Source organism: Fulmarus glacialis, unplaced genomic scaffold (genome assembly GCF_000690835.1).
Source record: "Fulmarus glacialis isolate BGI_N327 unplaced genomic scaffold, ASM69083v1 scaffold12297, whole genome shotgun sequence".
NCBI classification, from domain to species: Eukaryota; Metazoa; Chordata; class Aves; order Procellariiformes; family Procellariidae; genus Fulmarus; species Fulmarus glacialis.
The window spans coordinates 17,193-34,237 of record NW_009221317.1 but is presented as its reverse complement, the minus strand read 5'-3'; the positions used below and the strand labels follow the sequence as shown (position 1 = coordinate 34,237).

Below are 17,045 nucleotides of genomic sequence, written 5' to 3'. Positions count from 1 at the left end.
TATATAAACAAGAGTGAGTAAGCATTTTTGTTCCCCTACAATTACTGGCAGACAGAAAAATATTTTCTTATTCTCTGCATGTTTTCATTAAGCACTATGTAGCAGGAGCCTACAAATAAGTTCATTATTACACAATGAAGAAAACTGTAAAATATTATTGGTGGTTTTTTTCAGGAGAAACTGTTAACCTAATCTTTTAAAGTCATACCATTTGGACAAATGCTACTAGATCCTTTCAATTTGTTTGTGTATACACAAACCAAAACCCTTGTCAGACAGACCCAGCTTTCTGGAAATGAGTCCCCTTTAAGAGGCACCTGAGAACCTCAATAATTTTTTTCAAAACAGTAAAATACATAATAATCAAAAGCATTGTCTTTTCTTACAAAGCTTCCTGGAATTTCCGAAGCACTGTTGGGATCTCAAGGTTTCGCCGTCTCCTAAACCACTTTTCCACCAAGCGGACTGTACAGTTGCACTTTTTGGCAAGGCCTTGAATCTCTGACTGCAAAAAATGGAATAGTGTTAGCAACAAGATGTATGCCAATGTAATTTTCATTTATTTTGTAGTTCATAGATCAGTTTCCCACTGTTGTAAGGTCTTCATTTAAAAATATTACTAATATTAGCTATCATGGGGGTTTACCCTGCAGGCTTCCTGGTTTAATTTTTGAGTGACACCCACAGAAACCCTGGATTTTATATAAATAAAGCAGGCATGAAATGTACAGCTCCACAAACTGTGCTATTGTCTTTCTGGTGGCTTCTGGTAGTTTCAGAGATGCAACTTCTACTGCTAAGCAAGACGTTGGTCTGGAGGGGGAAGTGCTATGTATCAACACATGTGGACATTGTATCTAATATCTTACCTAATTATAATTAATTATTAGATCATATTTAAATGAGTCTCACAGGTGAGACATGGGCCTGGAATTAAGGTGACCTGAGGTCTGTTCTCAAATCCAGTGTACTTCTGTGGCACAGGGCAAGTCAATTAATCTTAATGAGCAAAATCCAGACTGCCTTTTGACACCTAAAATAAATCAGGGCTAGAGCATTGCCTAGAAATGCATCTAGCTATTCAAGTGCACAGTTGGATGTCTCTGCTTTACGTGTGCTCTGAAGGTGAAGTGGCTCTGCCGTGCAGCCATGTTAGCATGTGCTACGCACAAGGCAGCGTGACTCTTGCATTTCTGGGCACTAGTGCCCTACGTGCAGCAGCCTGTAGGCTTCCTCCCTCTCCTCCATCCCGAAGTGCCCAAGGTGTGGGCTGATCTCCCCTGGGACTGCTGCAGGAGCAGAGGTAGTGTTCGACTCGGCCCTGGGGAAGCTCTTTCCCAGCAAGGCTAGTATGCAAATAGTATGCAGCGCTGCCTCCACCAAGGTAAGTCCAGTCCAGTTAGTCTCCTACCCTCAGAGAAAGCGCTGGTATGTGAGCAAAGGCACCTCAGCTGCCGGGGAGGGCAGGAGTGCAAACAGCCTCTGTGTTCAGCCCGTCCTGCTGGCTGGAGAGCTCTCTACATGACATGCAGGAATACCGACTTTGTTTTGACAGACACGTAGCCTAGATGCCCTCAATTGCCAGGCAGGCCTCTACAGGCATTCTCAGGCACGCTGGTCCCCAAGCTGGACACACAAAGGAGGACAGCCTGAATCTTTCCCATGTACTGACAAGTATAAAAATGCTGTGCTTCCTTTCAGAGATTAATCGTCAAACTGTACTCATGCAGAAGGAAGGTGTGAAGCAGAGAGATCAGGATACTTGCCCAGATAGAGAAGAGCTCATATGTGAACACGAATACATCTATTCCTGATGATATCAGGCAAAAGACACAGTAAGAGAATAGCAGAGTTAGGGATAGAAAGCAAGAGTTCCACGTATCAATAATTATCAATATCATTACTAAAAAGCACGTATTTCTTTTCAAAAACAGTGTAAGAACACTGCAATTGTTTAGTATCTGTACTTAGGTAAGTGAACTTTTTGAGGCTGTATTCACAGCAACGTACCTGTTTCCCATCAACAATCAAGTTGCCTCATTTTTTGAGATGGTAGACATTGGCTATTACTTTTTTCTTTTTCAAATTTAAAAACAAGCAAGGTAATAGAAAGATGGCTTTTCTTTCTCACATAAGCCAGGATTAAATATGCAGCAATATAACGGATCAAAAGGCTTCCATGCCAGCGTTCCAATATTATTGCTTACAATAAATATGATACCGCTTTCCAACAACAGATGTCAGCTGATGTTTTCTCCAGGCAGAATGAGTTAAAGATGGAACACTGATTTTCACTGGAAATAATATTAACAGTCTAACCTAGAACAGCATGCCAGAAAATTAAACATCTTAAACATATTTTCTGTTTTGGATGCCATATACCCTTGTCAGCAGAACAGCAACAAAAACCCAAATAAATTAAGTCATCTGTCAATCAGCTGGAACTCATCCCATGATGTCATTGCTGATAGCTGATTGAAACAGTAAGACTTGGGATTTTCCAAAACCAAAACTAGTTTAAAAGAATGAGAATTCTTACTTGGGATGGATGTTTTGAGCACTCCCGGAAATAACTCTCTAAAACAGGATTAGGCTGTGGCTTCACACGTCTTACATTCTTTATACCTAAGGCTTTTGCTAGAGGTATAGCAACATATCTGAAAAGACATACCATGAAAAACTTTAAAAATACAACACAGTTACAAGACCTTAGCTATTCTCATGCCAGGATATGAAGAAAATAAATCTGAAGCAATTTAATTTGCCATTCGACAGTGCACTGTGAGAGAAAGGAATCTCCCTCTAGCTAATCCCAAGAGAGAACCATAGCATGTTAGCAGTTATGCAAAAAAGCAGACCCAAGGACTCAAGTTTGTGGTCATGAAATGCTATAAAGCTAAAGGAAAGATCCTGATCTTTGTGTCCTTGTGTTTTTCAGAGATATATTGGAGTTAAGAAACAATTAAGGGAGAGTGAAACAAGAACAGATGCTCTCTCCATGTGAGCTGAAAGATTGCTACTGGGATACTTTCTCCTACTGGCAGAGAGTCACTTAGCACATTGCTTCGCCGGGCTACCGCTGCCCAAGACACCGGATTCAGCTTGCAGCCTCTAGCTTGTGGCACACAGCAACTCCCCCAGAGACTGAAGGCTTCTCTTTCTCTTCCATTTTCCAATACAAATTGCTGCAGAGCATGCCAAATGCTTCGCTCTTCTACTTGGGCAGGCTTTTCTGCAAAAGCCCCCCTTCAATTCTGCTGATATCAGCAATTGATTCCTTATTACTCATAGCAGCGGTCAGTTTTCCTCATTCATGGGCAGATTCACTGCAGGCCAGATGTGTGGGCTAATTATTCACACGAGCAATTTCCAATACCAGCGCAGTGAGACACAGTTGGGCAAGCATTTACTCAGGAGACACTGTGAATGGTTATAAAACATATGATCCAAATTACTTTTGATCTCTAACATGAATGATCTTATCTGGTTCTGTTTTAAGTTTGTCCAACTTACGACATTCCAAATTTCCTCATTCTATCCTGAAATAATTATAAAAACCTACTAATCACATTCTTTAGAGCAGAAAAAGAAAGTCAAGCAAAAAATGCACAAATAAATAAGTCAAAGCACTGCAAATCTTCATATTTTGTAGCTTTCTTCTGTGGAGCCAACCTCTGCCTGTCCCATAAGATTCCAGCTGCAGAAGCAATCCATCTTTCAGTGCCAAAGTGAGGAAAAAAAAAAAAGAATCAGCATAACTAGATCTCCATAAAATGTTCACATGAAACTTTGAGATCCCTCCAGTCTGCCCAGTTTTGCTACAGCTAGACACCTGGGATCTATCAACCTCACACAAATGTCCTGGTGGAGGATCAAACGAAAGGAGAGGTTTGGTTTGGAGGACAAATACCTCTACCCTTCCACCAAAGGAGAAAAAGCAAAAGTAAACCCAAATGGCTTTGGATTAATTGTATCTCTAGTGAAAGGAGATAATTAGAATTATCCAAATGCTGTTCTAGAAAAGCTAGATAGAAATATTTTCCTTCTAGACTGGACCACAGCCACACGTATCTAATAGGGAAAATATTTCCCAATATTCACCTGCCATATTATCTGTACTAGATCTTTCTAGCAAACCATCAACTAATCCTCCTTTATAAAAACATAGGAACGTTGATCTAAAGATATCTTATTTTAAAAAAAATTTTAGCATTAGTGAGGATTAATATTAGCATAAAATTGCATTTCTTACCTTTCACTGAAGAATCGGATAATCAGCAATACAACAGCATATGGTATTGTGGCATATAATTGATGTGGTTTTGGAAAGACAAGTCCATCACGGTCTACAAAATGTGCCCATGTGACATTGATAGGCATCCAGATATTCTCCCACCAGAACCAGCTGTTGAGTGTCTTTAATATGTGCGCCATGCTAAGCAAATAAAAAGATAATTAAAAATTATTCCTAACGTATTAAAAAGAAAATGCACGAAATAAAACATACTGAACGTTGTTGTGTAGAACAGTGGTTCCCAGCTGGCAAGACATTTCCTAAAGATAAGGTACAAGCAAATAGCAGATGAGGCTCGGGTCCCACAAGAACAAGCTGTCCTGGCCTGCGTAGGTTGCATGGGTATAGCAGGTCCAACAGAGGCACTCTACAGAGAGCCTGCAGGCACTGTAGAGATGCTCAGGTGTCCCAGACTAAATCAAGAGCAAACAGACCTTGCCAGTGAAGTGTGCAATTGTGTCAGATTTCTCAGAAAAAAAAGGAAAAAAAAAAAACAGTTACAGGAAGTTGAAAACCCCTTGGTTTAGAGCATGCAGGTGGGATTATAATCCAACAGAAGATAAAATAATAGAGCTAAATTTTGAGCTGGTATAAACCAATGCAGGGCCTTTGAAATCTGCAGTGGAGGCTTAATGTACTGTCTCATTTCAATCATTCACACTAGACTGCTTAGTACCTGGTCAAATCTTTTACAGTAATCATTTATAAACTATCATACCAATACACAAAAGATACTAAAGAGAACTGATCTCCCCTAGGCTGCCCTAGTAAATTAAATTAAGTGGGTGGAAGGGTGGAAAAGAAATGAGAAAGTCTAGGGGGTGACTCACTTCCATAATCATGAAGACATTTCACTGCTGAATTACTGCTGCTTAATGCGCTAATGGCAATATACACCTTGACCCTGATTTTGCAAACACCTCTGCACAGGACCAAGTATAAAAATTACAGTGCACAGCAAGCTTTTTTGGGGATTTGCAAGAAATACTATGATTTAACTTTGACCAAATCCTAGATCAGAACAAAATGTCCAAAATCAATTCTTGAAGGAAAAAAAAATTTCATTTAAATGAAAACATTTCATTCTTGTAAAAGTCTCATTTTCAAGCTTTGCATTCTACATTATATATTTAGATATTTCTGTTATCCCTCATTTAGTTGTAAGGACTTTACAGTACAAACATTGTTATATATCCTGTAAAAATATTCTAAAATTGAATAAAAATAGAAGTTATTATGATGTTTTCCATAAGGCTGAAATAAGCAATCTTTCTATAATTTCTAGGACTAATAAATTTAAATAACTTTTTCCATACTAAAATTTCCTGTAAACCAGAAAAAAAAAAAAAGAAGAAATAACTGATTTCACTGAACCATAGCTTTGATGAGGAAACAGTTGAGCTAGGAGAATTTCAACCAAGTCTCCTCATAGCATCAGAAATCCCATCTGAAGATCCCGCAGTGATGCATTTATATAGGATCAAGCGATACGATCAAATCATGCTGAGGACAGATCGTAGCTCAGGCCCTTTCATGTTCCTCCCTATCTGAGCAGGGGCCACACAACTTTAGTTTCGCCTGCAGCCACACCTAGCTTCCACTCATGCTGGATCAGGAGCTTAATGCACTCAAACCGGCTTTCCAGATTTGTACACAGCTGGCTCTGAAGCCTACTTTAATCAACAGCTAACGAACAATCCCTGCGATCCACACTGGGCTGTTTCCACTAAGTTGAAGCCTTGCAGGAGGTTTGTGAAACGCTGACTTGCATCCATCAAACAGAGCTGGGTTAACAGACACTGTGAATCAATTTACTGGCCATGCACAGTAGTCAGTATTGAAATATTAATAACCCAGCCATTTAATCTTTTTAAATGCCAAAAGGGGACAGTAAAAACCTACGGAATGAATTGTGTGTCTATAAGCAAATGCAAAAATAAAGGAGGGAGAAATCACAATTGTTCCTGCATTGAGATTTTATGTGCCAAGTTTCAGCCTAGAGCAATTTTTTACTGCTGAATTATAAACTCCTGGAAGTAGGGATTTATAATGGGGCTGCTAACAGACCCTTAACTACAGCTAGCAGGCGCCATGATAATGAAGCAGGGCTTTGAAACATGACATTTTAGGTCAGACAGAAAGGCTTGCAGACGAACTGCCCTAGAAGACCAGGAGAGAGACTCATTACACAGTTCTGCTTCCTAATACATCTATATTTTTAAACTAGCCTGAGCATTGCAAACTATCACAAACTGTAATGCAATGAAAATAGGCCAGTCTATTATAACACAAGAAAAGAGCACTAACGGTCAGACTATGGTGAGGTGGGTTGTGACCGAATATGCACCAAGAACACTTAAACCCTAGAAAAACACAGTAGTGTGTATTTTCATATTGGATTCTTGGAATTTCACTAATTCATGTTTTCCTTCCACACACGGATGCCTTACTGTATGACTACCTTTTCAGGTCTTAAATTAGTTAGTACATGTCTATTAAACTAAGCTCATAAGCACATGTTTAATCTAAAATCTAAGGGAATTCTGGGATTTGGAGTTTGATCCAGAGTCCACAGATTTCAGTAGGAATCCTTCCTCACAAACACCGAATAGAGTCACAGAAAAGTGGGTTCTCTGAAACTTTTTCTTCTGTAATCCCCTGTATTTGTACCAGGGCTTGCCTCGCACACAAGGGATTAGACCATCCCTGATGAACATTGTCCAAGTAATTCTTAGAAAACTGTTGATGAGATTCCGCATCTGTCTGCAGCCTATTCTTATGTTTCATTACCCTTAAATTGGATGTTGACCCTACATCCAACCTATGTTTTCACTGCAGCAGATCAGGTCATTCCCCAGGCAATCTTGGAGATTTCCATCTTCATAATAGCAGCCCTTTAAGTAGTTGGGCTGTTTTCCTGTCTCCCTTCAGCTTCAGTGCTCATCATGAGATTCCAGGAGCACCTGGAAGGTGAGGAAGTCCTTCCAAACACACCTGGGCAGCAGTGACCTGAGCATTTTACAGTTTCTCTTTCTGCCCTCTTTGCTTTGAAATGGCTGACAGCTGTGGCTCTGTGGTTAAGTAGTTTTATCCCTCCTTAAATCATGGAGATTCTGAAACATATAGGAACTCCATAAATACTATTTTGTTGCATGCGTCATATACAAGCAAGGTTTTCTTCTGTACTACAAACAAGCTGTGGCCCTTTCAGCTTGCTGAGAAATATCTCATGAAACCCACAGGTACTCTCTTTGTTTTTCTGTATGAAAAGGAAGATACCTAACAGAAGTCTCCATCTCAGGAAGCACTGCTCAAAGCAAACTACCTGGGAGTAACTCAGCATTAGCTTTATTTATCACCTCCTTCTCCACAAATACATACTTGGTACTTCCTAGAAACCTTGATTAAAATTAGTATTGGAACTCAATTACACTTTTCAAGATGAACCCATCCTCTCTGCCAAGAAGGTTCTTTCAATGCTCCCACAGCATCACCGATACAAATAGTCCAGCTCTCTGGTTTACTCACCACATCTACAGCAACTGCTGTCCCAAATGCTAATCCTCATTATCAGCTTTCTGCACATTATGGCTTGACCACTTAATTCTAAATTATTTACTTTGAATCCTTTTGACCCTAAACAATAGCTGCGTAAATCACGAAAGAAGAGGCCAGAGGATGGAGAAAAGGAGACAGACAGAAAGCACACAGGTCATTTGTCTCTAGTAGGCTTTGTCTGTTAGAAAAAAAACATAGCTGCCATTTGCTAATCTCTCCTCCTTCCGATTACCAGCTGCCCAGGACAACTGTGGCAGAGTGACTTCTCAGAACCCTTAATTCCACATCTGTGTCAACTCACCAGGCAGAGATTGAATGGTCAGAGAGAGCAAACTCCGCTTTCGGACCACATCAGGTTAAAGGCACATTACCAGTGCCATAGGAGAGAAAAGAGAGAAAATTTTCCAGTTATTGTTTGCAAGCTACTTTTTCTGGAAAAAAGGTTTTGCCCCCACAAGGGCTATTGTTCTGGCATATTACATGTAGACCAACCTCAAGCACGTGCAAATATCTTAAATGATGTTGTCTGTACTGTTTAGTATCGGTTTTAACCCAAAGATTTTTGGCAGCTTGTTAAATCCTAACAGGTTAGGAAGGCCAGTAACCCTTTGGCCATACAATCTTACACTGAGAACATCTCTTCCAAGTGCCCATAGCGTGAGTGGGAAAGGGAAGGCATCCACCACAGGTCCTCCTGTGGAAGGGACTAGTAAGTAGGCAGAAGTCTTTCAGCTGTCTCTTCTGCCACCCATGGGCTATGACCAGTGATGGTGAGGAAGACGGGCATTTTCTCATAGAGGGCCCAAAATCTGGGTGGGAAACAGGAGAACCAGAACTCACTTGGGTGAGTGGAGTGTGTTTTGCAACAGGCTCATTTTATGCTGCTGACAAATTTTCTCGTCTGAGAAGCGCTATGACTGCAGTCCTTGGGACCCGGGTTCATTTCTCTAGTACATCAGTGTAAAACTAGAGGACGCTTACTTTTGTCAGGAGCTGGTTACCACACAAAGGCAGGTGTTCCAGTGTAACCACAAGTGGTGGTAACCAGTTCCAGTGCCGTGATCAGGCTGTAGATACCGGATTTCAAAGGCAGCTGATCTTTTTAGTTTGCATAAATTGTCACAAGTTGTTATTCTCCACACACACTCACACACTGCTTCCAAAGAATGGGCAGCATATGCAAAGGCCCAGCTTGTCCTGGTTTGGGACCAGCTCTAAAAACAAACTTGAAAGCCTACCCAGCCTGAACCTCCTATTGCTAAGAGTGCTGAGCGCAGAGCTTTTTTTTCCTTACTGCTCATAACAGCACCAAGCAAGCAACAAGATGTGTCAAGTGAGAAACGACAACAGCAAAGTGACCCATATTCTGCCCAACCTAGGGTGAAAAAAACCCTGCTTCTTCCCAGATTCTATCCATACACCAGCACCACCAATATTATTTTCATTGACAAAACTGGAATCATTACCCTTGCTCTAAAAGTGCCTAAAAGTCAGTCTAACAATAAAATAAAGATATTTTAGAAAACTGGAAAGTTCCCCTGCATCTTGGAAATGAAATACTCCAAGTAAAGAAATCTAATCACCTCCTTGCTAAGGAAGGATCTCCTCTGTAGCCTAATCTAGTTTGAAATGGGCTAGAGCAAAACAGGAAAGTCAGGAATGATTACTTCAGGAACTGCATCCTTTATAATTAAAGGAAAGCCTACACAGTTGGGAAGTACCAACGTGAAGTTTCTTTCAAAGCTCTGTTCCTTGGATCCTTGATGTATTCAATTAAAAAAAGAAAAATCTCGTATTTTTAATGCCGTTAAGCAAAAAAGGGCAAATTTTGGTTTGACAAAAGCTACGTGGCTACATTTTGAAAAACAAATTCATGAGCTGCTTTGAAGTGGAAATCCTGGCTCTTGCAGTCTGGGAATGAATAAAAAGAAACAGCAAAGCTTTGATTGTGTTCTCCGCACAAAAGCTCTTGCTTGCAAAAACTGCATTTCCAAAACCAGAACTAAGAGAAGCGATACCCAGGTTTGAAGGTTGTGTTAGGAGGATTTCCTATCCTTATTTACTGAATAAATTAGAAAACCCAATGGATCACTAACACAAACATGCAAGTGAAAGAAGCCTTAATTTCTCTAAGCATCTTATTAGACTGTCTACTCAGTGTGATTCCAGAGGTGTACCAGGGAAAGAATGAAATCAGCAAAAAGCAAGAATAACATAATTCTATTTCTCTCATCATTTGGTAGAACTGGTAAAGCTGGTGCAGTGACTGTTGGGAAAAATCAAGTCTCCCAGATATCAAAAGAGATAGCAAAGCTATTCCAGGCTGTTAGTCATCAACATTAAGCCAAAGCGGTTTAAAAGAGTAAATAAAGATCAGATCCACCATACCACAGGTTTTGGTTTTGCTTAAGACTAAGCAATATATGCAACAATTAACACACAAGTTTCAGCAGCAGATTTGTGTTCTGCCAAAAATAGACAGAACATTGTTTAAAGAATCCCAACTGCGATCACCACCATGGAACAGGTGAAGAAATATGGGACCTACACTTTCTTCCTAACAGTTATGCAACCTTTTTCATACTGAGGATAGCATAAGCACTACCTAAGAGATACCTTTAAAAAAAAAAATCCCAATACTATAGAAAAGTGAGTTTTAATAAAACTCAAAAAACCCCACATGTACAAACCCTAACTTGTTAATGGTTTAGTATTCGTGCAAGTGTTGACAGCTGATATTGCACCATACAGCCTTTCAAATGTACAACAGCTGCTTTATACATCTTCGCATGGACATACTCGCAACTTGCAAGTTTGAGAAATCACAGGATGTGACACCAGATTAGCTTCTCCACTGATAATTTTTTATGCTGAAAAATTATTAGTCCCTAAGGCAGTAAGAGCAACCCTGACCTCCACTGTTTTTTTCCACACAAAGCCATTCATTCAGGCATGGGTTGTTAGTTGTAGGTATCTGCCAGTTGGAGACATTGCTTGTTCCTGCTTCTTGGCACTGCTTTTTGCACTTGAGCGAGCAGTGTTTTGCACCTAATTGGCACAAAGGGTTTGAACTATAGTTTGTGGAGGAGAGAACTGAATGAAGGATATTGGATTGATGATACCATCTCTTTGCATCTTGTCTTTTCTCATCTTGTTTGTCCAAATGTGGAAACACGATTCCAGTTAAATTCCACACAACCTGAGCCACAGTGTGAATGACATCTTACCAAGCCTACACATACAACCAGTGGCAGCACAGAATAAAAGAGCTGCTGGACTTAGAGGTTCTTATGATGAAACACTGAAATACTCCATACACATAAAACAGCTGAATTAAGATTGCTATGAGACCTTTAACTCCAGATTTACTCCCTAGCTTGTACAAATCTCAGCTGTAAACAGTTTAAGTGCCTAGTTATAGGGCAATTAGAGTATTTTACTTCTTTTACTATTCTATCACATTACCTTGTAATTTGGTTACTATATTGTAGCAGACTAAAATAGCACTTTGAATAAATCTCAATTAAGGTGGCAAGTGAGTTTTATATTTTTCCCTGTTCTCTCGGGGGGGAAAAAGAGAACCAGACCTGTTCAAAATAATTCATTTTCTGAGTGAAAGTTACCATGCTCTCTTACTTAAAGGTAAATAATTTTTGAGCAGCTAAAATGGTTTTAGCTGATCGCAGGCAGCTGAGGAAAATGAAATACAATTCTCACACTGTACAGTTACAGTGCAAACTGTGCTTTTAAGCTTTAAAAATCCATAACATTGATAGAGTTGGATAAAGAGCTATGAAATAACTCAAATATCTGCAATAATTTTGGGTAAAAAAAAAAAACACCATTCTTTGAAAAAAAGCCCTATCCAAATTACAAGTTTTTAATAGATGCTTAGTTCATAAACAGTTTGAACAGACCTAAAGGGACACACCAGTTGCTTCAAGAACTTGTTAGTAACACTTGTCAGAATGTAAGGAAAAATCTTTTTAAGTATGACACTTTTCTTCAAATTATTACTATTGGGGAAAGATGCAAAAGTGACTATTTTTTGTAGCTTACCAAAATTTTATTTGAAATAAAAACCTGAAGTCTAACTTAAAATGCTAAGTTATATAATGGAGATTTTACCAGAGTTGTGAGCCGCCTTGGTCACTTATTTAAGATAAGGGTTAAGGGCAGAGAAGAATAGAGCAGCATACGGGTACACAGTGGCCAGGATAAGCACATTATTAGAAATACAGCAGTGCCACAAAACATGCAAAGACAGCAGCACAGTAAGGAACTAGAGAGAGGACCTGAGGGTGCAGAGGCAAAGGTTGTTGGCTTCTCCACCTGCACAGTGGGTGACTCAAGGTTTTAAATTAGTGACAGGGCTGGTACATTGGCGCTCTGGAAAACTGTCCTATTCGCAGCTTCCCGAAAGAGCTATCATGTACACATAGTGGCTCAAGCTTGTACATTGACTTTAATGATCCCTATATACCACCCTGAACCAGCAATTAAACCAAGTCTGTTGTGCTCCACTGTTTTCACTTCTCCTCCTGTTGGTTATCCCCTCCTTTGCAGTTTAACCTGCCCAGACATTCTCCACCCACAAAGACAACTAGAGGAGGAGCTGGAACATAACTGGTATTTCATTATTTCAGCCACTGTTTGGCGTCCTTTTCATGTCCTAACAAATGCAAGAGAAAGATCTTCAGCTAAATGTGTACCAGCATAGCCTCTTCGTCAACAGTGGCACCCCAGCTGAAGATTTGACCCAAGCTAGGAAGCTAGCTAAAAATAGGTATACATTACAAAAAGTAAGAGGAAAAAATGAACTGGGTTCCCCCATTTGAATGTTATAGCATTACTATGAAAGAGCCCTTTCTGGCAGCCTGTTTAAATGTGTTATTTATAGCACTAGCTTCTTCAGATCTTCAACAGGTAAGTCTTACAAAAAACTCTGTTAAACTGAATTTCTTACAGAACATTTTTTCCTTAGCATTTTACAGAAAATTAGAACTAGTTTTTTCAAGCAACTTAAATGCAAGGGTTTTTTTAATGCTATCACATTTACATCATTAGCTAACAATTTTCCTGTTAATAAATTTTCCTCCCTTCCAGTTCAGAAAGAAGTGCTCTTAAAAGCACTTAATAGAATAATGATACAAGAAGTAGAAAAGCAAAACCACTACTGTAACCTGTACTACTTTTCTCTAAAATAAAAAGCAGTTCTCATAGGTTGGAATACTTAGTGGCAACATATAAAACCTCATTAACTTCTTATTCGAAGACTATTATAAGAGTTACTCTAATTTTCCCTTATAAAACAGACAATGTTAGAGACCTGCAGACGCTAACGATTCAGACCATAATCTGATGTAGGGAAGGGGGGGAAAAAAAAAAAAAAATCAGAACAGAAGAAAAGGGAAGAAAAAGAAATTCCTACCTTTATGATGTTGCAGTCAAAGCGAACATAAGCACATTAGCAGGGAAGAGGCATTACGCTCACCACTTTGACAAAAGTAAACACGCCCTATCTACAGAACTCTTTCAAATTCTTCAGAGACCCACCCAGCAAAGCTGCACTTCAAGATTTCTGACTGAAGGCAATCCTGATGTCACATGTGTCTACTCGGTGAAACTCCGGAGTAGTAATGCCGAGTGCCTTCCCGTATGCTTGTTTCAACATAGTAGGTGAAGAAATGTTTGAAGTCACATGGTATTTTGTTGCACGATGAGAATTCGTCTCAAATTATATTGCTCTGTACATGCACGGGAGGATGCTGCGCCTGCTGATTGTGCAGAACAGTAAACCCCAAATGCATCACTTCACACTGACATTTTTAGATGAAGTATGGGTTTTCAAATAAAGTTAGAGAAAGGTTTCTTCTCCTATTGACCAGCCTCAGGAATACTTCCAGCCTCAATCAACTAAATGTTTTACAGAAAGTGTTCCAGTTCCTCAGAAGATATAAAGTGGAATTTTTGAAATTCCTAAAGCAGAGGGAAACATACACTGAGTATATGCTTGGTTAGAGATACCATACAAACATGTAAATTTTACTTAACCCTATGTGAATTTTTAATATTTTTTTTTTTTTTTTTTTTTAAATTCCATGACTAAGGAATAAGGTTGAAAGTCATTCCTCACCAGCTCTCCCCAGTTTCAAATAATAAGTAACAGCGTTCAGAAGTGCTGGCATTACTTAGCATTCTGGTGAGCAGGACGCCTCAATGTTGTTGGAAGGGAAGAAGCAAACCTCACTGACAAGCCAGGAGCAGAGAACCACTTATTAGCCCTTTCTTCTTGCTCGCAGTCAGCAAACAGCAACCATACAATAGGAACAGACATGTCAAAGCTGGACCAAAGCTTCACCTTGCCCAGCATACTGCATCTGAAGGAAGCTAATAGCGGATGGCTACGGAAGAGTATAAGAACTGAATAAACACAAAATAGTAACTGATGATACCCCCAGCCTTCAGTAGTTTGGGGCTCATAGACTTCCTAAACCACAGATGGTGTCTGTGTAAATAACACTGGAGAGGTTTCCCCCCCGGCCTTAATTTCCACAACTCCTTTTGAGTGTATTGAAACTTTCATCATAATCCGTAAGACTGCAATAAAAGAAGATGTGACCAAGGCAGTATTTGGATCCTGTTCATTTATTTCCCTCCAGAGAAAAGTTTGGGTTTGTTCATATAGCCTTTTTTTTTTTCCTTTCTTTTTGAGGTATTATATTTTGCAGCTATTGCAAGTCTTCAGTCCTTCCATAAAACTGGGAGCGGTATTCAATAAACTGATGCACCAGAGAAATATTAAACATGAAGGATTATTTCAGAAAGGTAGTATTATGGCTTTGCTCTTACTTTAAATTATCTCCATACTTTCCCACATCTGAACCACTAGTATGAACCAAGCAGAACATTTAGGAACACTTTGCCAATTAGGAAAGCCTAGAGCAAGCTGATTCATATATCACCTGGCTAATACTGTGCCAGTAATGCAATAGGTAATTGGCAGAAACACCTCTTTCTTATGCCTCAATCCACGATTTCTTCACTGCTACACTAAATTGCAAAAAACACGTTTGTTTGACTGGAGCAAATGTGGGGCTGCTACAAATAATAAAATGGGAAAAAATGTTTTTACATACTTGAGAAGTGTTTGCTAGGTAGCACTCACCACCTACGTAGGACTCTATTACAAGATTAAAGATATTGCAATAACAAGCTAACCATATTCTCTTGATCAAAGCTGCCCACTGACCTTTCAATTATCGCTGCACTTTCGTAGTACTTATCTTTCAGGTATCTTAAATTTGAATGCTGCAAAAAAGAAAACCAAACAAAAAAACCACCTTAGTCTGTACGTCTCACTGAGAGAGAAAAAAAAACCCCAAAACTAAGTGTTACTACTCCTTACTTGCAGCATAATACCTACTCAATCATACGACAATTAAATATAACTAGATAATGGAGGCATGTATTTGACCCAAATAATTATTTCACATATCACTGGAAATTATGTATGTTTTCTGTGAAAAAAATATTAGAACAAAACATGAAAAATTCACAAAATTCAATTATTTCCATTTTCCAGCCAGTTAAATACATGTATTAAATTACACTGAATCCACACATTGGATGTGAGCTTTCACCTGAGCTTCTAAGCAGTTACATAAGAAAGATTATAGTATTAGTTAACTTTCTCAGTAGAGAAAACACTCTTGGCAAATTTTTGAGACTGTATTAAATCTTAAACTTCTAGAATCAGAGCTATTGTGTATGGCACCTGCAGGGGAAGAAGAAGGAAAAAAAAACCCCACCAACCCCAAAACCTAAGGGTTTCTTTTGTTTTCCTTTATATAAAAAAACAAATTAATCTGGGGAACCCACAGACAAATTAATTAATAATGCTATCAGTCATAATTGAAGACTAGATACCTGATTTTGAACAGAACAAGCATTAAGATAATAAATACTTATCATCCACGAATGGCGTTGCAGGACTAAGTCAGGAATACACACAATTTGAACACATAGGCTGAAGTCTTCAAAATGCTTAAATCTTTCTAAATTATTGTTTTCAGAACTTGGTTCCTGTGAATTTTAATAAGAATTAGAAAACTCAATACTTTGAGAATCTGGGCCTTAATAACAAGAAGGAAGATGACAATTGGATAGAAAGGGGATGTCAGTAGTAATACTGGAAGGATAAAGACAGTGGAGAGAAGTGAAGGAACACAAAAACACACCACTGCTGACCCAAGCCGCCATCACTTCACTCAAATGCAGAGAACAGGATTGTTAACAGACTTCAAATATGCCTTAGGAAAAAGGCTCCAGGAAGAGACATTGACATTACCTGGGGACTGCAGGATCCAGGGATATAAATACCACAATTATCCTATCTCTTTCAAGTTGTTACAAACTCTTGGCTGTATTTCATTTAAATACTGAACATACAGTGTATCAATAAGCCTCCAGGACACCAGTTAAGAATGGGCTCATACCCAGAAGCAGAGAGATGTATGTGTGATTTAGTGAAGAATTAATTTGGTTACAGTTTGGTCAGTGTTCTTTATGTAAAATCCTAGTTTGTTTTGTCTTTAAATTATCCTTGGTGAGATTTTTTTCTTTCCCCTTGATTTAGCATCACCTTGTCCATACTTGTCAAATTCACCTTTCTAATAGCCAGAAACACTAGAGCAATTCAAATATAACTGCATATCTATTCGAGGTACTTTCACTAAGTACACTCTAATACATTTGAAAAGGTAAATTTAGCAAGAAGAGTTACTTTGGTTGCTCACATTTATAGTAAGCAGTATGTTAAAACTTGCGTGCTACTCACAAAATCTTAGCAAGAACAACTGTATCTAAGGACTGACTTCTATAGTTCACCCTTTCCACTCCAAATAGAGCACTGCTAATTCACTCAAATAATACTCCCGTGTGCTATTACTACCTTAAGATGCAGGAGACTAATACACAAAATCTTCTGGCTGCAACACTAGAGATTTAACAATTAGTCCAACCAATTAATTCAGAGGGTTTTTAAATTCATTTCCAACAGTCCAAATAATATAGGATTAAAAAAAAGATGGCTTGTTGATCCTTGGAGCTGGAAGCACTGGTTTAACAGCCATATGAAAATAAACCTCAACAATTTGTAATACTTGCACATAAGACAATGCTGAAAATGTTG

The 17,045-nt window shown here is 38.9% G+C and overlaps 1 protein-coding gene across 1 annotated transcript in view; it reads right to left on the bottom strand.

Annotated features, from left to right (window-relative positions):
- CERS3 (ceramide synthase 3) overlaps window positions 1-13,312 on the bottom strand; it is a 38,649-nt gene extending 25,337 nt beyond the window's left edge. Inside the window, 4 exon segments of the mRNA XM_009581067.1 lie at window positions 387-505; window positions 2,540-2,657; window positions 4,253-4,435; window positions 13,284-13,312. Coding sequence (XP_009579362.1) covers window positions 387-505; window positions 2,540-2,657; window positions 4,253-4,435; window positions 13,284-13,312 — 449 coding nt within the window.
- Between the last annotated feature and the right edge of the window lie 3,733 nt (window positions 13,313-17,045).